General features: G+C 41.0%; 1 protein-coding gene across 1 annotated transcript; it reads left to right on the top strand.

Annotated features, from left to right (window-relative positions):
• The first annotated feature begins 11136 nt into the window (after positions 1-11136).
• LOC110976973 (alpha-N-acetyl-neuraminyl-2,3-beta-galactosyl-1,3-N-acetyl-galactosaminide alpha-2,6-sialyltransferase-like) lies at positions 11137-22061 on the top strand. The gene is made up of 7 exons (XM_022230710.2): positions 11137-11288; positions 12941-13059; positions 14302-14490; positions 14833-15066; positions 16751-16917; positions 17555-17662; positions 20104-22061. Exons 2-7 carry the CDS (start codon positions 13006-13008, stop codon positions 20318-20320), a joined length of 969 nt encoding a protein of 322 aa, XP_022086402.2. The 5' UTR covers positions 11137-11288; positions 12941-13005; the 3' UTR covers positions 20321-22061.
• Positions 22062-22864: the final 803 nt, after the last annotated feature.

The raw sequence follows: 22864 nt of genomic DNA, 5'->3' as shown, positions 1-22864 counted from the left end.
AAGAAAGAGAAAAAAACGTTTTAGTGAATTTTTTGTACGAGAAAGGGCAGCTATTTATAGAATAAAAGATACAATACTGGGAACAAAAACGACACTTGTTGAACCATGCTCAACACGACAACGGCATATTTCCCTGAAAGCAACTTCGGCTGGCCCTTCAGTATATACGCACATCGAAGAAAGAGCGTATCCGGTTCGTAAGTGTGACGTCACTTCAGTTTAAACCCCACTGCACATGCAGTGCACATAGAGTTACATGCATATTGGTCGCTGTTTACATGGGACCATGGAACCGGAAGTTAACGCGCAATTTCAGCGATCGTCCCATGGGAGCCTGAGGTATGTTTCCGTCCATTTTTTGTGGATGTTTGAAATTTAATAACCAGCCCAACTCCTCACCCGTGTCCCGTGTTTCTTGCAACCCGATGCCTATGCGCGTTTCAACGAACGCCGCCATTGCTCCTCAGTTTCCAAAAAAATCCCCTATAATGAAAAGCTCCGAAGGCCAGGAGGTGCAGAGGGTTCTCACCGACCCATAAGCTGTCGCCTGGCCGATATCGATAGCTTCAGGGCCGAATAGGACGAAACGAAGCCCCGGCCGATTGCTGTAGAATATTGATGAACTGGCCGTTGGACGTGGCCGCCGGCACTGGAGTCAACAGGGCGCTCGGGACGATCAACTGACTAAACAAGTTGTTGCGTCCTCTGCTTCTCCGCGCCTCGGGCCTTCCAGGTGTGACAGACAGCGAAACAGTAGCATCGGTCTGCTTCAAAGTTATAACCAACATTTTAAGTTATATACCAACATTTTAGGGTCTGATACTCGTTCATATAGCTGCTATTGTTCACGAGAGGGCGTCACAACACTGCTGTGTAGAGTAAGGCATCCATTCATCTCGATGTAATTTTAGTTGGGCCAATGGCACTGACACTTTCGTGTCATCCTTCAATTCACCTTTTACCTGGAATTAATTGCGAAACTATCCCTCCCAGCAATTGGATTCTATAACCGCAGATTCTTACAAAAACAATGTCAGTTCCTTTATCATAAGGTAGCACACCACGAGAGTGCTCCACCGCCGGGGGGAGGCTATATTGCCGCCGACATGAAACCATCCAGACGTCTGTAAAAAAGAAAGCAAGTTCCAGGTTGCAACAATGAAACTCTATCAGTTTTGTTTCGCACACGCGATGCGTGATGTGAAATTCACTGGCAGCAAGATTAAATTATTTAGTATTCTTGTTACCTTTACATCACAGACACAGCGGGAGCAGCATAACCCAGAGCAACGGCCTATATTACGATACTCAATGTTCATACATGTATGGTTAGGCTGCACATAAGCGCAATAAACTAGAGCTACTATGTCTGTTTGCCACAGATCATAGGGTTTTGCCGCATTCCTAAAATGATGAAAATGAAGTTGTCATTCGTGCATGCCTACAAATCATGTGTAGTAAAACAAAAAGTGTACAAAGTCAATGCGATACACACGCGAATCTTTAAATCTAAAGTTTTCAAAATACTGTAAGAAACGCAATGCATACCCGGTACCGCTATAAATTGCCACGCTGGACGTCTTCTTATTTGGCCGCTAGCGCTTCAAGTGTATTTGCATTGAAACAGGATCAGGCGTGGCGTATAGATGTACTAGCGTCGTTTGCTTGGTCGTGCTGTACTTTTGTTTGTTTGTTTGTTTGTTATTTATTTTTAAAAAAATTTTTGTAGTGATGATGTTGATGAGTTTGAAGACCTGAACACAACATCCACGGTCAGATCCAGGATTTTCGAAGGGGGGGGCGTGAAGTAAAGAAGTAATGGTAAAATGCCCATACAGCGTCGGGTCCGGAGCCATTTCGTAATTTAGGCACTCTGTGGTGCTATTTCAGGCAGTATAACCCCTCTCTTTTCTTTTCCCTCCCTCTTTTACTTCTTTTTTATTTATTCGTGTATTTTTTTGGTTGATCCCCTGGATCTGCCCCTGACATCTTACAAGTACACAAAACAGATTTACGTGCATCATTATGATGTCGTGTCTGTAGACGTCGTATAGGTCGTAGGGGCAGGATATGTTGCGAAAACTTGCTTGAAATTCTCCTGCCGGCGGGAAAAATTCAAAACCCGGGATGGGGAGGCTGGACATCTTACGACACCAGGGACGTTACCAAATTATCGTATAATCAACGGTGTGCGTAGCCTTGGAATTTCCCCATATCAGTTACCACTTTCACAAGTCGGGAAGTTTTGGTTTTATAGGAAATTGGTCCACTAGCTATTTACTCTCGCGATCGATCATAAAATGAAATGCTATCCAATGAGATGTTTGTTTCATTTTTACTGCAATGACTTTGTTTTGTCGGGTGATACACATTTTCCTCGAAAATAGACCTCTACCTGCATGCTGTCCGTAGTATCAGAAAGAGTGAAATGATGCTTAAAATGCGATGGTATACAAGTCAGACCACTGTGTCTTAGAACTGAAGCCGACAGTCTGTCGACGTCTCAACAAGAGCCGCTTCCTTCAGATCTGGTACATCTCTGATGTTGACAGTTTCCTTTTACACAAACTGAAGCAAATAAGTCAACGTACAGAAATTCTGAACGCATCAGTGCCGAGACCTTTTGGCTATAACCTCGCTAAAGAGTGTCAAATGACCGACTGGTGCTCATCGACCTGCTGAAGGCAACATTTAAAGCGGCATATATTCTCTCCTCCAGCTACAGCTGCTATCCACCTCGACCGGAGAGTCCAGTGTCATTTTGACACGGCGGAGTATATCTACTACGTGGCTTCCAATCCTAGACCCTCCGAACGGTACTGGTAAGGGCCGAGGCATAACCCTTTCAACTTAGCCTCCGAACACCACCCATCAGGGAATTGGATAGGCAATGTTTCTTGGCATAGCCTCTGGATGACATAAACCTCACCACCCTTCTTCGCAGTCAGTGACGCGAAGTTATAGGGAAGAGTTATCCAGGCTGGCGGACCATCGGAATGAAGTTCCCAAGTTGACTGATTCTCGTGGCAGAACGTTATAGTGCACGAAATGTTCTTCACAGAACACACACTTTAATTACAAGTTCGTTGTGTGCGTTCAACGTTCGTTGTGTGTTGTTTCAACTGCTATCTGTAACCATTCATCTGGAGTTCAAGGAACCAAGTCAAATTTTGCAGCACCACTGTGGCACAGTCATTGCCCTTCAGTTAAACACTATGCTGAAACCGGCGGAACAGCCAATACCTTCTAACGTCTGAGCTCCACCAACAAATATGCTCCAAGCTATGTCCACAGAAAATCCTCGTTAACTGTTTATGACTTATAACAAATGTCATTTTCGAAATTCATGGCAGAGGTCAATATCATATTTCTTGTGTGAAAATTGATAAATTGAATGTGAACGAGAGGGGAAACACTAGGCGATAAATCACAAACCTAAAGGTAGACATCATGTCATCATACAGTTCTCTGCCTTTAGTTGAAGTAGCGGTTTATGGGAACGCCTCAATGACTCATGGTCAGCTTGATTTATTAGTGTGTACATTTTTGGTGTGTGTTGCTCACAATGGTACCAGTTGTGGGATATCAGCCTATGATAACCTTTGTCACCCGCTTACCTTAAGTTACGAGGATTTGTCCAACGCCACGTGTAACTCACTTTCTAGAGAGAGTAGCACGCGCCATTCCCCAAAGAAGTTGTTTAATCACAGTATATTCGCCGGCAAGATGACAAAAGAGGTTGCCGAGGCCTCTGAATATGGCACTCTTGAGGTAAGCGTTTTTGGATATGTTGTGCCTACTTTGAAAACGTTCGGTATTTTGGCCAACTTTGCCTACTTGTTTACACTGTGTCGGGTCCGAGATTTGCACAACTTCACTAACTTGTATCTAGCCAATATAGCAGTGGCCGACTTGATTAGTTTATTTACTGCATTCACTACGCGGCAATATCAGGTTTTGCGTACATTCCACCCATTTGGCTTCAAAAATCTTGGTCATGCCTTCATATTGATCCATCTCGTAACGCGCTGCATACAAATTGCAAGCGCGTTGACGGATTTTGGGTTTTGCACGCTGATATCAGTAGAGCGATACATATCCATTTGCCATCCACATAGATACAAGCGCATTCAGTGCAAGAAAAGGGCCGTTACACTGGTAGTTGTTACGTGGATAATAACGGGAACAATAGGTGTTGGGCAGGTGATTTTACATAAGTTTTCAATCTTTAAAGTATGCATTGCTTGGCCCGATGATGAGAAATATCACTCACTCGATGGCCTGACGGAAGGTGTGACAGGTGAAAACGAGTTCATATCAGCAGTTTCCATATTTATGGTTTGTTTATATCTTGCAGTATTTCTGGTAAATACTGTCGCGTACGTACTTATCATCAAGGAAGTTCGGAAATCGCCACCAAATGCTTCAGAGCAAACCAAGAGTGCAATCCGAAGACGCAATCGTGTCACGCTAATTCTCTTTGTTCATTGCGCTGTATTTTTTGTTTGTTATCTTCCTGGGGTTGCTACGATTATCATGAACACAAACTCAACTCTGGTAGGTCATCGGCCCAGGTTTGTGGTGACCTGGAACTGCATTATGGCCATTCTTTTTGTACTGAATTCTTCGATCAATCCAATTATACTCAATGTCGGAGGCGAGCGGTTTAGGCAGGCATTTATAGAAGCATTCTGCTGTAGAAAGCCTCGGAAAAAAGGCGCCAGTGTCATCGATCTTCAGACACTGAGAAAGAGAAACGAAATGGTTAATTGAAAAAAAATATCAAAATTGTATACCAGGGGCGCTCGAAAACTACAGGGAAGGAGTTTCCCGGTTTTCGTAGAGGCTTTTTCGAGAACGAGAGTTCTAGTAACGATCTCATTGTATGTTGTTAAATGCAACGTTGACGCGGTGTGGCAGCCTAAATTTCTGCAAATTGAAGAAAACATCCATTTCCCCGAAAGCGTCTTTAGCTTAACTTTTCGTCAGTTTGTGAAAACTGCGCTTTCAATAATTTCAGTTTCACGAACAAGCACCTGGTAGTGCGTGCGCGCACATCGGACACTGAAGCGAAATGACTGGTTTTTGTTTTCAGGAACTGGCACCCAAGCTTTGTAACGGCAATTCAGGGCGAAGAAATATGTTAAATCCGTGTCTTTATTTCCTATTCAAAAGAATGAAAATGTGGCATGATTGGGCAATATTTCATTTGAAATTAAAATTGCTTGCTTCCAAATTATACTTGGTATATTTAAGCGTCCAAATGACATGTGCGTGAGAAATGAAAATTTAAATATAGAAGACAATCCGGTTCGTAAGTGACTTCGTCACAAAAGTGGACGCCCCATGATTTGGAGGCTCTCATTGGACAATCGCTAAAGTTGCAATTGCCCGTTAACCTCCGGTTCCACAGTTCCATGTAAACAACGATCAATGCATGTAACCCTATATGCAGCACTAGTGCACGTGTGCAGTGGGCGTGGTTTAAACTGACGTGAAGTCACACTTACGAACTGGATACGAGCGATTCACAAGAACGCGCCTCCAAGAGTTTGCAACGCGTTGGCCAATTACAATTTCGCGCATTGTGATTGGTCAACGCATTGCAATCTCTTAGATCTTAGAGGTGCGCTGTTGTGAAACGCCCGTATTGTAGAGAGAAATTTAAATTATTTGTAATTGTACATTTTAAACGAATATAATAATGGGGAACATTGAAAGCAGACGCGATTACAATTCGAATGCAGGAAAACTCGACAGTTTGGTTTGTGTAAATGCATTTTACTTTCAATGAAACGTTGAAACTACTTTGTGATAATGACTGCAGTTAGAAAGTTGAAAAATAGTTTGTTCCCTCCGTCAGCTGTTAAATCCGTGGCAAATCATTCTTGTAGAGGACGCAATACATGTATAACAAATTGTTTGCCATGACCTTATTTGCTGTAAAATAAAAGCGCATCAGATTTATTGCATGCTTATTTACAGTCTTTGCTCACTGGTGCATGTGTTCACCTCTTTGTGTCTTGTGGTTGGGGATGAGAGGAAAAATAGTTCACTATCACTGTACAGATAGTTGGCTCCACGCAGGTAAGGTTGCCAATGCCTGGCCTGTATGGCTGCCTGTCCTTAGCCGATGACTTCCTTTATTACAATCAACACTTGTCAGTCACGTCGGTTGCCTTAAGAATTGATACACATTGCTGACTGTCAGGCAAACCGCTCTGGCAGGCGACAAATCTCATTTCTTTTTTTCTTTGAAAATTCTACCACCGTCACGGTTTTCAATACCTGTCCAAATTTGTTTGAATTTGAAATAATATTTTAAGCAGCTTTTTTTCCTTCTTCTTCTTTTAATATATTGTGCGGTGACGCACCCATTTGTTTGTGTGTGGTTGGGTGGGTGAGTTTGTTTCTGCATTCAATTGGGGACCTTGAACAATAGAGGACAATAAGGTCCCCGATTGACAGAGGTCCCCGATTGACAACTGTGTACAAAACATATGGGTGGTCTTCTAAAAAAGTTAAAGTACAAACAAAAGAGGAACAATAGGGGGTCCCCAGTTGCAGGCAAATACACACTTGAGTGCGTGTGTGTTTGGGGGGGCTTGGACTCGGACCGGAATCTGCATTTGATATTCAACCCAACTCATATTGTGTACATTTCACTTTTGCTATTCAGTAGACCCTATATCTGCCTTCAGCAGTAGCACCTCCTCATCGGTTGAAAACAGCCATGTTGGTGGAGAGCTTTCATTTTGTTGGTAGCGACCCAATCGACCGCAGCACTTGCATTTCATAATTGTACATGTATGTGAACCACCAGTCAAGGGCATTTCCTCCAACGGAGACTCCGTTGCTGGGAAAGTTGCGCCCTCTCTTGGTCCAGCTCGGGGCTCATAGCAATTATTTACAATGAAGCCAACTTAACTCTAACTAAACCAGTGGCGTATTTAAGGGGGGGGCGTACAGGGGCACAATCGTCCTAATCCTAGTGGAAGTCCGGTCCCCGCCCCCCTATATTTGAAATTTTAAAATGTTCGCAGCCAATGTATAAGCCACTGTTAATTTGGTTTCAGTACCCCTTAATGTGTGCACCCCGGGTGCCCCCTCACAAATTTCACCCAAGTAATGCCGCTGATAAAGTCCCAAGAGAATCTTGTGTTGCTCCCTAGTCCAGGTAGGAGTGAGGAAATCGGATTACGTGGTGTGAATTTGCAAGAGAAATGAGCTCGAATTCGGAAAGACAATAGTTACGTGAACTCGCGTACCACGACCTAGTGTTCGCCATAAGGATAAAAATAGCTGGTAACACGGCGAGTACTGCCGTCGCTGTGGTCATTCACAAGTTGTTTGTCTTCATAAACCCAATTAAAGTTTTCGTGTCCTCTTCTCTCTGCTTTCCAGCCATACACATTATTCGTTACTTGCGATTTGAAAGCAAGTTGTCTGAACCACGTTATTCGTGAGTGTCAACGAGCAGCCCAAGCATCACTTCAGTAACACTTAAGGACTTAAGAAAGATTATACAGTCTGAAGCGTCACCTTGTTTTCGAGGTCACATTATCCATTTCCCTCAACTCCCCAGTCCCACCCTCTTCTCTGACTATCAGTATATGAACTCTTCCTAGTCGCAGTTTGCAATTCGGTCTTACCTTTTGGACCGATTCCCTAACAGTAATGTGTAAGAATCAAAGTTTGCCTTCAGAGAAGATACGATTTGACTCGAGTGTGGAGTTTTGAAAACCCATGCAATTCATAATCAGCAAACAAAAAAGCTGTTAATCTAATTCCAACTGAGAAACGGGCTGCGTAAGTAAGATGCACTTAAGGGAATGGTCATGGAAGCCCTCTCAAACACACCGTGACGAAATGCTATACAATAATTGAGCGGTGTCCTATCACGCGGGTCATACTTCGCTAGTCCGTCTCTCTGAAACATGATGCGAGGGGATAATTGGCAATGAATTACCGTGACCCACTTGGAAATGATTCATTACAATTTGACCGATTTGTCCGTGCAAGAAAGGAAGGTTGCTTTGGATCATAGCTGTAAATCCCATAGCTCGGCTCGTGTATGATTTCATCTGACTTCCAGAGTATTTCTTCGCGCAAACAATCTGAGGCATTATTGCGGTTTAGGAAACTTCTTTGCTCAGGCAACTCCATGTGAGGCCGTCAGCAGTTTTTCCTTGTGAAATAATTCACGGCGCTGAGTACCTTGACATGTTTGCTTAGCTCCGGTTACGCGTCGACCTAGAGCATCACTCTAAAGTCCGCACAGACGACGTGGTGAGCGCATTTTGTTCAATCCTCACGAGAAAAATCATCTGAAGCACAGAAGCCGATTTAAAGGACGGTCATGAAGTCTCATCTCAGGCTAGTCCCGATTCCCATTTGCTATTCCTCCAATTTTTTAATTAAACAAAATTCAAAATGTTTCTTGAAGCTTTTCTGCACACACATTCAGGCCCGGATCGGGGGGCGGGGGTCACCCCTGCTCACTGCCTTTTTAGGGGCCTCACCCAAAGGTTGAAAGACCCCCGAAAAGGCAATGTAACAAAATCCACCCACAAAAACCAACCTGGACTCCCCCCCCCCCGTTAAGGACAAACCCACCCCGCTTTCATGCAAACGATATTACCCCCATTCTGTGGCAAAGACACCCCGACTCTCCTCCACGTACCGCCTTGATCTGAAGCACCCCCCTCATCGGCTGAAAAGAGCCATGCTGTTGGGAAGTCCTCGTTCTGTTGGTATCGTACCGACGCAAAGCACGTATTTCAGGTTCCAGTCCACTAATTCAAGCCCCATTGAAAACAATGTAAAATCAAAACCGTTCAGGGCCCAATAGCATGCACGCCAACATCCCTGAGATTTCTGAAGCACAAATAAAATTCTTGTCTGGTCTTTTATCTTTCAATTTCTTTTCAATTTTTTATGGGTTAACCAATTACATTTTTATTTATTCCCACAAAACAAAATCACCCCCCAAAAAGTGATTTTTCCGAAGTCTGATTGCAGCCATTTTTCAAGTGGCAACCCTCAACTTTCTCGGGCACTTAGGACCATTTTTCAACCGTAGTTTTTAGCCCTTGTGCTCTCATATGAAAGCTCAAAGACACAGGGAGTTGATCCTGGCAACGATTTACACAATCTCACCATTTTGGGGGCCAAACAATCTCCTTTTTCAAAAGATACTGTGGAAGGGGGCACTTTTAATGCTAATGAGCTGGTCAAAAATTCTCACTTGAATTAGTGGTCTGCACCCTTCATAGTCGAACGTGAACCAGCGAAGTGCACCTAGTCTCTCTCCGCACGGCCCGTACTGACCATATGAGATCGCGTCCCATCCCGTTTCCAAAGCGTCTCTGCGCCTCACCTTGGAGTATTATAATCCTTTCCCCGAAAATAAAAACAGGAATAAGTTTGAGTCATAAGATGGTAACGTATTTTCTTATCTTTTTTTATTATTAGTTGAATCTTCACGGTTTTAAGTGAGCACAACCAGCCCAGATATAGGGTCTCAAGAGGGCGCTTTATAAAAACGCGCGCCATGCCCGGGCCCATAATCCTCACGCCATTTAAAATAGCAAGGCCAGTGCAGGTATTACGAACTACAAAGTAAAAGAAGAACCAGTTGACATGGCTGACAGAGCTTGCCTTGCGTCTGGTACATGTAAAATATCTTTATCATTTTGTGGTTTGCAAGTTAACAGAAAGGTGATAACAACTGAAAATATGGACTAGGCCTACTCCGAGTACTCGTGATGGAAATAGTTTAACGTTTGTGGACAAAATAATGGTGGACGTCATAATTATTCATAACCCGTGTCGTAACTCTAAGCCATGGATATATTAGCTTTAACGTTACCATGGTTACATTAGTCCCAGTAATTTGAACCCTTCATGTCATTGGACCTGAACTTTTTAATTGAAACTAATATTAAAAATTTTAAACATCCACTGAAAATATTTTAAATTGTGTAAGAAGAGCAAAAAAATTGAGACAATAATGCTGACGTAATTATTCTCAATTGACTGCCATGGTGGGTAAAAGTACAATTGATACAAGTCTATTGTAATGGAGATTGGGGACGTGCTTAAATGCATTTCAATGTTTTTCAGCGTAGAAGCTCTTATTTGGACTCCGATAAAAAATGGGCACTTTCGCAGTTAAAGTATGCCTTCGGACACTTTTGGTCATTTGAAATTGACATATAGGAACCTAGCATCGGGTATCCAAGGGCAGGGCGGTGTCAGAAATAACTCTTAAAGAGATAGACGGTAGGTAATGACAGACACTGAAGGACATTTTACAAATTTTGAAAAAACTGACATCTTTTATTAAACATTATCAAAACTTACAAAAACTTACAAAATTGTTCACTCTCTATTTTATAGAACTAATCCTCAGGCCCCAGGTTATTGGTAACCTGGACGAATATTGCCGACTGGGAACTCACTGGCAATGCAAAATTCAAAATTTCCGATACCGCGCTAATAGAGTGACCACGATAATACAGGAACCGAGTATACCTTCCATCATGTCCATGGGCTTTTGCTTCCATTAATGTTAATTCATTTCACTCAAACTGGCTTGTACCCCGAACATACCAAATCAAAATCCTCCAAATTTGCCTCCAAATTGGTCCTTAAACTGTCTAATGCATCTGGATTAGGACATGTAAGATCAAGTGAGAATAGGCATGATAGGAGATTCCAATAATGATGACAAGGTTTATTCACATTTGGGAAGGAAAGAGAAATTTCCCCTTTAAATTGGAAACGCTCTTGTCATTGAGCTCGAAGACGCCATCTTTCCTCAAACAGGCCTAGCAACTTTTTGATTTGAACTGTATGCGGCTAAAATGTTGCATCCTGACTATACTTTTCTCTACTGAAGTGGAATCAGGATGCAACATTTTTTCCCTGTATGCTGATATCCTGTTGACAATGTCACGGTGTGCCGACCTGGCGGACCATTCACCGAAAGCACGCTGTGTTGGCGCAAGCATGCCGATAACTGTTTCCTGAGCAGCATAATGTTCAGCGTACAGTTTTGATATGGTCATAGCCACCAAACTTTGCACCGCTCAGAAAACAGTCGTGGTGCACGCTTACTATCACAGCATACTGTGAATGGTCCACCAGGCCGGCGCACCCTGACGTCATCAACAGGACATCAGCATACAGTTCAAATTGCTATTTGAGGAAAGATGGCATCTTTGAGCTCGTTGACAAGAGCACTTCCTATTTAACAGAGAAATTTCTCTTTTCTTCCCATACATGTGAGTAAACCATGTTATCATTATTGACATCTCTGATTCTCACTTAATACACAGACGGGCACGTTAGACATTTTGAGGACCATTTTTGAGGTGAATTCGGAGGATTTTGATTCAGGTTACGAGCTATTTTGAGTGAAATGAATTAATGGAAGCAAAAGTATATGGAAGGGACCCCACTATCGCCTGACCATGTCCAAATGTTAAAAAAGATGATTTGTAGGGTCCAAATTGCTTGGAGTAACGTTACGTTATGAACATGATGAACAGAACGTGACTTCCTCACACAGCATTGCCAAACTTTTCTTGAAAAACTTAGAACCCATTTGGTTAAAAACTGGCACTATTCCCTTGTTATACATGGTGTTGAATGTTGTGAACAATTCTTTTCCCGTATTTTTGGGTTGCGCATTTTAAACTTGTTGGAAGAGTTCATTTTCCTTGTCGGGGAAAAATGTTATGTAAATTGTGTGAATTATGAAGACATGATACTATTTCTTACCAATTGCATAATGTTTACAATGTTGATTCTAATGATGAAGTTTGTTTTTTGTTTGCTCACTTTTAAATGTATTTACTTGAGTTTACACATAATTTTGTGTTTGTGTAACCCTGTGCAATTCAGGCGCATGGCAGCAAAACATTGGATTTGAATTCATTACATCTAAACTAAAACTAAGTTACCACAATACTAATAAATCTTTAACAGTTCATTTCTGAGTTGATGTGAAATATTGTTGAAAACCATTCTGAAATCGTGCCAAAACATTGAGCTGTAAAACATCGTAAAAACGATAAGCAAGTGCAAATTAGTTGTAAAGAAATCTGACATGACTTAACTTGAGGATCATACAAATGAAGATAAATCTGCCTCAATGGTTTGTTCTCTTAACTACAAAATGAAAATCATTTCAGCAAAATCTCTCCCAACAAGTTAGGCAGAGATCAATGTACATGAACGCTTTGAGTGACCATATCTAAAACAAACATTCTTCCCTTATACTGCAAAAGGTTCCTTGTTAAAGTCTCAGTTTAAAACGTTGTTGTGAACGAACACAAATGGATGGTCACGTGCATGGTTCCAAGGTTTTGCTCTTCCAGACTGATTCTGTTGGGGGTATTATGATTAAATCCTTTTACCCAATCACTAGTGAGTGTTCGTGCCACACTAGTGGGGCTACCCAATCGCATGCTTAATATTTGGGCAGTGCTTTTGTGAGTTTCAGATTTAGCTTGAAAACTCTGGAATTTTTCATATGATTCTCTACCACTATTCTTAAGGTAAAAAAACCCGACTATTTAATGGAGGAGTTTGAGCTTTGAAGCCCACTAACAAACTACTTGTGGTTTAGCAACCCTTGTTGAGGAAACTGAATTTTGTTTGATGCTATTTTGCACAGACACGCAGGGTTTCATGGGGAAGAAAGCTAGATGTTCTTTGTGTGCTCACTTTGTGAAAAAATAGTGGGTTTGTGAAATGTTGACCTTAGGTTTACAAGCCAAGAGGCAGTAACTCCACCACATAAACTTGTGAAGCTTCTGCACATTCAAATCAATATTTCAAAAAAATGGAAAAATCACTGAAATAATGATGATGCCTTATATTGCGATGAGTATTCAAAACTGAAAAACATCTCCTTTTCTTGTACATGTAGCTGATATGGCCTTCGGATAGATCTGATTTCCCCCTCCCCCCTCGGCACATGGTAGATGCAGCATCATGAATGGCTGTGACCAGCAGGCCAGCTTCTGCATCAGGGTAGTGCCAAAATGGGTAAGTTGCTGGTTCTGTAGCCGCCAGGCACTGTTGCCTTGAATACGTGGGTAGTAATGAGAACAATGAAGGCATCTTTGAAAGTGTGTACATAAAATGTCCTTTAACTTACTGGTGCAAATCACAAAAAGAATCGCATACTGTATTAATCAACTGGGTATTATCAGTTCATGTCAAAAGACGTCTCTCCGATTGTCTGGAGAAAAGGTGGTACAGTACGTGATGATTTTAGGTCTAGCAATAAATGATTCACAATCAGACTAATGTAAAGCCACTCAAGAAAAAACTGTTTTCTTTTTTATTCCCACAAAGTTGAGTACAAAGGGAGCTTTTCCTTTTGTGACACCACTAACCTGCAACAAGACAATCAGTGTTGGCACAGTTTTTACCTCATATCATGGACTTATTTCATTGCATGAAATAACAGTGAAAATGAAAACTCTAACCACTTACAGGAAACAAACTTTCGGCTGTCGCAAGTGCTTTGTGGATGTCATATGTCCGTTTTAGTCTTTCATGAATTTTTGCACACCTTTGGATAGGCTTCCCAGTGCAAATCATAACCAGACCTCTCAACAAGTCGTCACTACATTTATGCATAAAACAACACAGTCTGTTATCATTCAAGTGAATGTTTGATAGTTTAGCCGCTGAGCAGTCGTGTGCCTGACCAGCAGGGTGCACTTTTTGCTCACTCAACCGCAAAACTAGAGCCGAAGCCTCTTCACATGTGTTGTGTAAAATTAGGTCACTTCTAAATAATGAACTTGTGGCTAGTATTGTGCTTTCTGCACTACCTGAAGACTGGAGATGCACTCAGCCAGCCGTAACGTAAGGGTTTGAATTAACATGGACAAGCAGAGTAGATATCATACGATTGCATTATTCATGTAACATCAGCGCTGCGGGGCTCTGCTGTTCTGCATGCTATTTCAGCGCTTGCCCCTTTTATTCTCCAGGTTATCGTGGGATGCAGTATCATCACAGCCTGAAAAATAATGAGAGATTTCCAAAGATATAATAAGCTCAGGTTTGAAATTTACTGTCTGTTAATACTCAAGAGATGATTTTGTACCCAGAATTGCATTCTTCCGGTGTTGCATCCCCTCATTTGCACTGTTTTTAGAAAAAAAAAGAGGTCAGGGCTGTTTGGTTTACGACAGTAGTGACTGACTGCTTGAACCCCGTTAGGACTGCAGCTTTTTTTTCATTAATGAATTTGCTTTTGTACATATTTTGCAGATGGGCTACGTACTTCTCTATTCTGTAAGCATCACACTTTTGGTGACTTTTTATGCCAGTTGGGATAGCTGGCACTCACCAGCCAGGAGGCTTCTAGGGACACACCCAAAGCACCTGCTAGACAGAGACAAATTGTTAGAACTTGCCAAAGAAGTTACTCATGAATACATCAGTGTGAACAAAAAACTGGTAAGACAATTCATTCTTTGTTGATGTGTTGGCCTTATGTGTGCAATGCTGTAGTCCAACTTTACTCAGTTTGTAAATTTCATAAAGTCCTACAAATTGGACCAGGGTGCTGTATTCCTTCTCTATATTTATCCCGCATGTTCCCCTGTGGAGCTTTTAGAGTTGGTAGAGTTCATGAATTTGCATCAAAAAGAAGGTTTTCCCTTGGCAATGTATGGTTCAACAAATTTAACCCGAATTTGAGTATGAAGGACTGCATATTTATTCCGCTGTATGTGGGGTGTTTTCTATTCTGTCAAGTATTAATTAAATTGGGAATTGTTTTTATTGCTTCATCTTTAGCACTTTGACCACCACTGCTCCAATTGTTCCCTTGTGGTCAGTTCGGGCCAACTTATCAGCACAGCAGCAGGCAAAGAGATTGACCGGTCTGCTTGCGTGATCCGCATGAATGATGCTCCCACTGTGGGCTACTCAACTGATGTCGGCCGCAAGACAACTCTCAGGGTTGTTTGCTTCAAATCGTTGCCTTTTCTCACAAATGCTGTCCTCACAGGTAGAGGGAAGACAGATATGGTAAGACTTATTGCAAAGCAGCAATAAGTTAGCTCAGTCATTCCTAGTTAAATTGTCACTAAGACCTTTCAAAAGTTTTTAAACCTAAATCCATTTCTAACCCCCTGCACCCATACAGTGTTTTACCCAGGCATTCTTAAGCATGTAAGGCCGATACGCTGTGCAAAAACCCCGACACACTGTCCATCCCCCTCCCATACGCAATTGATACACTTCTATTTCCTTTTGAAGAGTTGCTCATGTTAATTAAATCAAAAAAATAATGCAATCAGAGAACTGACATAGTCTTCGAAAAAACTGATGAACACACACAGCATGCACAATACTGGTTCCCACTGTGCCATTAAATAGATTATAGCAAGAGTAGACAGGTTGGAAGCCAGACTACATCTCTGGGTGCCACATACTCAGCTGCTATTGCATGGCAGTGCTGGCAGCGCGGTAGTTGTCCAAACTTTTCAAATAGTGTCGCCCTGGAAAAATCTCTGACGAAGTCACAAAACTTGAGCTGTAGTTTCAGTGGTTATTTTGATATGTTTTGTTATAGTCAAGGAAGACAATTTTTGGTCAGTCTGTGGCCGGCACAAACACTTGGTGGCCCACGAGTTCATAACCTGCATACTGCATGGTAGCCCATCTTCATGGTGTGTTTTTGTGTCCCTTCTGGGTCTCTTCGTGTATATAGTGTGGAACAGAACATCTTCCTCCACTTTTTCAGTACTGTTGCTGTACTTTATATTCATTATATTTTGACCAAATTTTTCTTTTGTCTGCACAAACATTTACTTTTATACAGTTGGCCATACCCTTGTGATGAGAAGAATAAGATTGATGGTTTCTTTTATTCTTTATGATGAAAGATTTAGAACCCAGCGAGAAGGAACAAATGATGATAGGTGAATTATACATGTTAAATTTTAAGTAGGCATGCCTGTTTTTGTACATGCACATGTATACGTAGAAGAATTGTACATGTTGAGCTAAAACCCCAAGAAACTGTTCAGATTGAAGTTTCTCTAAATAAAATGAACACAGGTGTTTTATAGCTCGTTATTTTTTAGTGATGCGCATCAAAACAGTTTCATACCATGGAGATTCTCCAAAAGAACAAGCACATGTAAAATACAATTGTACAGTAATCAAACATGGATCATATCCCATTGTTTGTTAGATTTTGCCCCTTTCCTAGCAAACGCATAATTTTTTTCAACACAAAAAAGGAGGAGAAAAGGGCAGAAGTCAGTCACAAACTGATCATTTTGCTTTTTACAATGACTGACTGAATGGGGTGATGGGGGCTTAAAACAGGCGTTATATTTAAAATAATAAATGTTGAATGGCACCCTCAGGTGGTAAATAATGTCCAGTTCCCCGCCCCCCCATGGAATCTGGCAAGTTGGGCAGATGGCCCTATCCTTTGATTTTATGCTGGCTAGAACCCTGCATACATAATACCTTATCGACTCATGAGACCAATAAAGGATCCCATTTTTAACAAACTTTACATCCCAGTGATTTGAGTTCTGAGGGAAGCATTCTCTTACAGCACTCTTCTTCTTTTTGCACAGGCAAGGAAATCTTTGAAAACTGGTTGCCCCCAAAAGGCAACATGAATATAGGATGTGACAGTCTCCTCTTACCTTCATACATGTTGATTGTATTAAATATCCTCCTCCTCCCGCAGGTGGCTGTGTGGGGCGTAGAAAACCCTCATCACAAGGGACGAGCCACTTACATGCTAAGGGAGGTGCTGAAGGCCCATGAACGCACCCCTATCCAGTTCTTCTCCATGCAGAATGAAGGGGAGACTAAAGTGGCAGAGTTGTTTGAGAATGAGCTTGGGATTGACAGGTGAGGGCAAATGAAAAAAGTAGCAAGTGGTTTAAAAGCAGTCGGTGGTTAACCACTTCAGGCTGGGGGCATTTATATAAATGTTGATTCTGCTGGGCTGGACTGTTTTTCATTTTTTTCTGTTTTCAAAATTCTTAAAAATTTCATATCTTCATTTACTGGACACTTACACCCACTCCGATTTCAGACACCCCTGCTGTACATATAAAGAATATGTGTCAGAAACTGGGCTCACCGGCAGCAACAGGTTAAAAAGTTACTGATGACCCAAATGTAGCTAGTGGTTAAAAACAACCAGTCCCCTCAGAAAAACAAAACTGTAGGCTTTGATTTGAGTTTGCTTTTGGTACTTTTCACCTTTATTTAACATGTTTCATCAGTCAGATTTTTTTTGTAATTAACTTGTCATCCATGACAGAGCTTCATAAATTTTGTCATCTGAGGTAGGCCTCATCATTCAATTCTTCAGAAAGGCTTCTCTTGCTGTTTGTCCTTGTTTGTGCTAATGTTGTTGGCAAGTTGTTTTGATGAAAATTTCAATTATTTTGGTCTTTGGAACTGAAGTTGAAATTTTCGTGTTGATTAAAAGTTCATGGAAGTTTCATGTTGAATTTGTGTACATTCTTTCCTTGCACAGGGTAAAGACCAACACATGGGTTTCCACCGGCATGTTTACCATGCTTCTAGCTATCCAGATGTGCGATAGCATTGTAGTCTATGGTCTGGCAGATGAAAACCATTGCAAGTAAGAAAAAGGCAGGAGTTTAGGCCCCTGTACACCTGTGTTTTTGAGCAAGACAAATTATCGCAATTGTTTTTTCTACCCAGGAAAAGGGAACCATTTAACCACTTGCTGCCGGGTGGAATTTGAAGTTGTAAAACTGGGAGATTTTCAAGATTTTCCGTTTTCAAAATTCTCAAAAAAATCATAGCTTCATTTACTGGACATTTACACCCACAGGAATAATGGTCTGGTGGTTACTCTAATCTGACAGACAATATCTATTATAAAAAAGCCCACATTATGCAGTGTTATGTAACTTTCTTTTGTTCCCGGAACTGGCACAGTGCGCTACTGGCATCTTTTCAATAGGGGCCAGATTAGCATGCAGCGGTATTGTTTAGCTGGAGCGCTGGAGAGCTTTTGTTCCCGGTAAAAATCCACTCATGCTGAATGCCACAAATATTATTGACAACTGAAAAAAATGTTGGCAATTCCCAGCAGCTCGGTCTTTTATTCCAAGTATGGTCTTTTGTTACAAGGTGCAGCTCTTTTGTCCAGTTTCGGGCTCCCCGGTTTCGTGTATAAAGCCTATGTGCCGCAAACTGCCCTGGCAGCATACGATTAATAGAACTATTTTACTACAGTGCTTCAAATTGCATCATTTTTGTTTTAATTAAGCTTATTTTTCAATTCTGCATTTCATTGTGAATTTTGGGGCCCTCTAGATTTTATGGTAATGCTTTGCATAATCATGAGCAAATGTGTGATGTCATCTAAGATACTGAATATTAGTGCTGCATTGATCTATGCCCCCCTCCAAAAATAATAATTACATAATAATAAAATAATAGGTCAGTGAGCACCCTTTTCTCAGAAATGTTTTCAAAGAGCAAAATGAGCTCAAAAGCAAAACATAAAAACAAGTAAACTGAACGTCTTCCCTGATTCACATCACAGCAACAGCGCCCTCACTCCTCCAGAAAAGTTTAGACAACATTAAATGCACTTAACTTAAAAAGGAAGTAAATTCTTTTCAAACATTTAAGAAGAGTGTAAAGAGGCATAAAAAAGTGAGTCAAAGAAAACTGTCATATGTTTCTTTTGAAGAGCACTTTATTTTGTCATGAATGATTATGATTACAAAACTTTGTAATTTATTGATGTGTTAATCAGACTGCATGAATGTTTGTTAGTATCACATTTCTTCATGAAATGTGGATACATAGTGACAGCTGAAATACTGTTATATAGGGTCAAATTGTTTGGGTGATCACTGTGAGATATTGAATGGGTTTCAGTCGTAATTTAGGAACAATCTTCATGTATGCACCGTATCAAATACATGGTTTGGAATGTGGTCAACAAGCGAGGGCGCACTTATGTTTGCTCTAAGTGAAGCAATATTGGTTGGATCACAGAGGAAGGACACAGAAGGAGTTGCAACTTCAAAGTGTTCAATGATCATCGCCGCTGAGTCGGAAGAATAATAGAAAACATTCCAAAAATGCCCGAGTACTGCCTGCATATTAGCCGGAGAAGCAATGCCAGCAATATCCTTGCAATGCTTGCAGTGTTTTGCTTGCAATTAAATACAAATTATAGCTGTCATCAGGAAATAAAGAAAAATCCCTGATATTAGACCTACTTTTGCCATTGTGAATAACCTTTTTAACTTTGATACAATGTTCCATTATCCATGCAAAGTTCGTATTTTTTCCAATGCATCAGTTCTCGAAAGCTTTGATACAAATTTGGCTAAGTCTGGCCAACAAAATGTTGACTACTGTTGAAAAGCTAAGTTCATAAGGAACAAACTCTGCTATTTCATCACAGAGAGTGATCTTGAAATCTTGTAAAAAACACTTTTGTGCAAATGCCATTATAAAAATGATTCAAACAAAACACAAAATCTTGTTAACAACTGGGCAGTTTATTCCCAAAATAACTCCAGAAGAAAGCATTCATTAAGAGCAATGACTGCACCTGTACATTTAGGCCACACAGCGTAGTACAAGCAACTGCGCAAGCATTAAATTTGATGTTGTCATGAGATCATACCAAGCACCAACAAAGGCATGAATATTCAATTTCCTATACCTCAGTACACAAAGTTTTATGGATGCAGATTACCAGCAACAAATTGCGGTGGCGATCATAGGGTACAAAGGGGTTTTGTGGTTGTGAAACAGATGATTCGTAGTGAGTGCTCGCTGTGCTGTGGCTATGAACATACTGGGCATGCCAAAAAGTGGTAACTGGCCAGATGTTATAGCCCGGGCAGTTCAAAGTCCTGTGTCCTTCCTCAATGGTTGGATTGAGAGTAGGAACGTACATCACAATCATGTTGAGAAATTCAAAGAGCTGTTCAGAGCTTGCATTAGTAAAAAAAAAAATCTTTGTGGCTCAGCAGCATTGTAGAATTACTGTTTAAACACCCCTTTCTTAACCCCCCATGTTGACAGGCTCCACCCTGACAGTCGTATACCCTACCATTACTACGGCCGGTCCATGCTAGAGTGTGAGATGTACAGGCAGCACCAGGGGGAGATGAAGCAAGGCAGTCATCGCTTCATTTCGGAGAAAGCGCTGTTCCGCCGCTGGGCCACCATGCTGGACATCAGGTTCCGTCACCCTGCCTGGAACTTGACACAGCTGAGGGCAGCAGATGGGCAAGCTTGAGACGTTTGAAAACATTATTGCACAGAAAAGGTAGTGTTTATACACAGTTGCAAGGGGCTTCCCGACACCATTTTTAGATTTTGACCAATGGTGTGTTGAGAATAGCCAGACAATTGCCACACTTTTCTTGTTATTTCATGAGAAAGGGGGACTCATGCACTGCTCTGAAATATTTGCTGTACCGTGTTGTATAGTCGTCACAGGTGGGATGACCGATTCATGTACGCTGAACAAGCTGCGTCAGGAAATGCTATCCACTGAAAAAACTTCTATTTTCATATTTTCTTAGACCTGATCACAGCATGGTGTGACTGTGGTCAAGTTGAGTTGCATAATTTGGAGATCTTCTCAGGAACCCCTGAAGATTTTTCACGTAGAACTTTTCAATTTCTTAGTTGTACTGCATCGTCCAAACTACTTTCCACTGATACAGTGTGCTTGTAGTCTCTGATTAGCAGGACAGGATTAGTGTTAAAATTCTCTACAACATGTGCAAATATATCAGGAATTGTAGTTTTATATAGGCCAGGCAAACTCAACCTAAGTTTCGCGTCCTAGACTTTACACCTGCTCTCTGTTCTTTGAAGCTCACTGAATGCCTCTGAAAATCTACTAAGACATTAATCTTGGCTGGATAAATAGGATCGAAGGGGTTTGCATGATGAGTATGGTTACTTTCGAAATGCAAAAAATGAAACATTTTCCACCCGAAATGACTTCACAGCCTTTCCTATTTTAGAAATTAGTTAAACCTCTTCTTCAGTTTACTTTTGCTATTAAAAAAGATTTCAAAATAAAATGTGTATGTCTATAGAGGACTGAAACGAAACAACTGTCACCACAGGTGCTATTATGCAGACTGTTTGCAACTCACCAAAAATGTGCCTTTTTAGCTTTTTCATGAATAAAGTGTTCATCCAAAAGCTGGGCACACACTTTCCGCAGTTTTCTATTTCGAAGCATCTGCACACTCATTTACGATACTAGATCATGCACAGTTTGGGTAGTTTGTTGGGTGCTCCTCACAAATGGAAAAAAAGCATGGCTTGAATTTTTTTTACTTAGATATAAAATTGAATCATGTATATTGTAGATTCTAATTTCAGAATGAAATATATTTATTCAAAATTGACAGTATTCAAATGAAATTTATCTCAGTACTGAGAGTGCAACTGAATCAAAATGTTATTAATATTTTTATCTGTTACAAATGTTATCTTTTACATGACGATGATAAAATATATTTCAGATCATTCGATTTTTTTCCCAGTAATAGGTGTGTTTGTAAGTTCTAAATTTTTAGCTATTTAATTTTGTTAGATGCAGTGACATACTTAGTATGACAGCAGTGCCTGTGATCTAAAGATGAAGTGCCAAATTTGTATTTGCTATTTCCAGTGTCAATATTGTGTAGATAACCAAAAAAGTGATTCGACTATTTCAAATATTTCTCAGGTACATCAAAACGTAAAAAAAATTCTATAAAGCAATATCTGTATTCCATGAAAAGGTAACAATGTAATTTCTAACTTCTTGACAATTGTTCAAAGTTTAGCCAATTGAAAAGTAAGGTTAACCCCCGTACAATATACAAGAACCGTTCTACACACTCGTGAGCATTACTATACACTTGTGTTTATCTTGAATCGAAGATAAATTGTATTTAGAGTTGATTAGAAAAAGGCCAGTCTTTACCCATTGTCAATAAAAATGTATTAGTCAACCCTTTTCATTTTCTCAAGTTCGGCTAATTGCACTTGTTTTTTTCCTCTGGTTAATCTTAGCAAAATGCGCACTTGGCATCGAAAGGCACTGTGAAATTCCAAGATGATTTTAAGAAAAAAATTGTGCTGATTGAAAAATGCAAGGTTAAACATTTACCATTTTCGACAACTTATAAAAGCCCAGATAAGGAATTTCGCAGACGTTACGAGTGACGCAGGAATATCTTGCTTTACTAAATGCGAGACAGAATGAAACAAAATCACTTCGGCGATTTTGCGCAATACATATGACACCCATTTTCATAGTCGTTGGATTGATTCCCGCCTCGTATACCACAGTTCATATGCAATAGATTACCCGGGACGGTGACGATGTTACGGGACCCATTTGGGCATTTTAAATCTTTACATAAAGGAGAACGCCCGCTGTACGACTCGGTACCGATTCTGCCTAGTGTTGGTGGCGCCATGAAGTAGATCTCTTAGAGCAAACTGGGAGCTCCTCTCCGTAAGGGGGTTTTGTTACCAAGTACGAGGAGCCGCTTTATCTATTTGAAATTCCAGCGCCAATTCTGAGTGTCAGTGACCGAGGCAGTAAGGCGTTGAACTGCTGTCCCCGAGACCTGGGTTCCAATCCCGGAGGTTCCCTTTTTATGTTGCTTTAGCCAAGTCTCAAAGATAAATATATGGAACGAGCATTGGTCTTTCGGGGACCCAAAGAGCGGTGGCGGTAGGGATACTGCCTCCTGGTCAGAGGGTCCCAGGTTCGAGTCCGGCTGGGGACAGAGATGACCGAAGCAGGGAAACCTGCGGTAGGTCC

The sequence above is a fragment of the Acanthaster planci genome, linkage group LG02, assembly GCF_054643075.1.
Source record: "Acanthaster planci isolate LZ-2023a linkage group LG02, COTS_SCS, whole genome shotgun sequence".
Classification (NCBI taxonomy): Eukaryota; Metazoa; Echinodermata; class Asteroidea; order Valvatida; family Acanthasteridae; genus Acanthaster; species Acanthaster planci.
Note: the sequence above shows the minus strand (reverse complement) of the source record. Positions and strands in the feature narration are given on the sequence as shown.

Coding starts and splice junctions, on each gene's coding strand:
- LOC110976973 (XM_022230710.2), top strand. CDS start 13,006: ATGAATGGCTGTGACCAGCAGGCCAGCTTCTGCATCAGGGTAGTGCCA. Junction 13,060..14,301: donor TCAGGGTAGTGCCAAAATGG/GTAAGTTGCTGG, acceptor CATATTTTGCAG/ATGGGCTACGTACTTCTCTA. Junction 14,491..14,832: donor TCAGTGTGAACAAAAAACTG/GTAAGACAATTC, acceptor CTTCATCTTTAG/CACTTTGACCACCACTGCTC.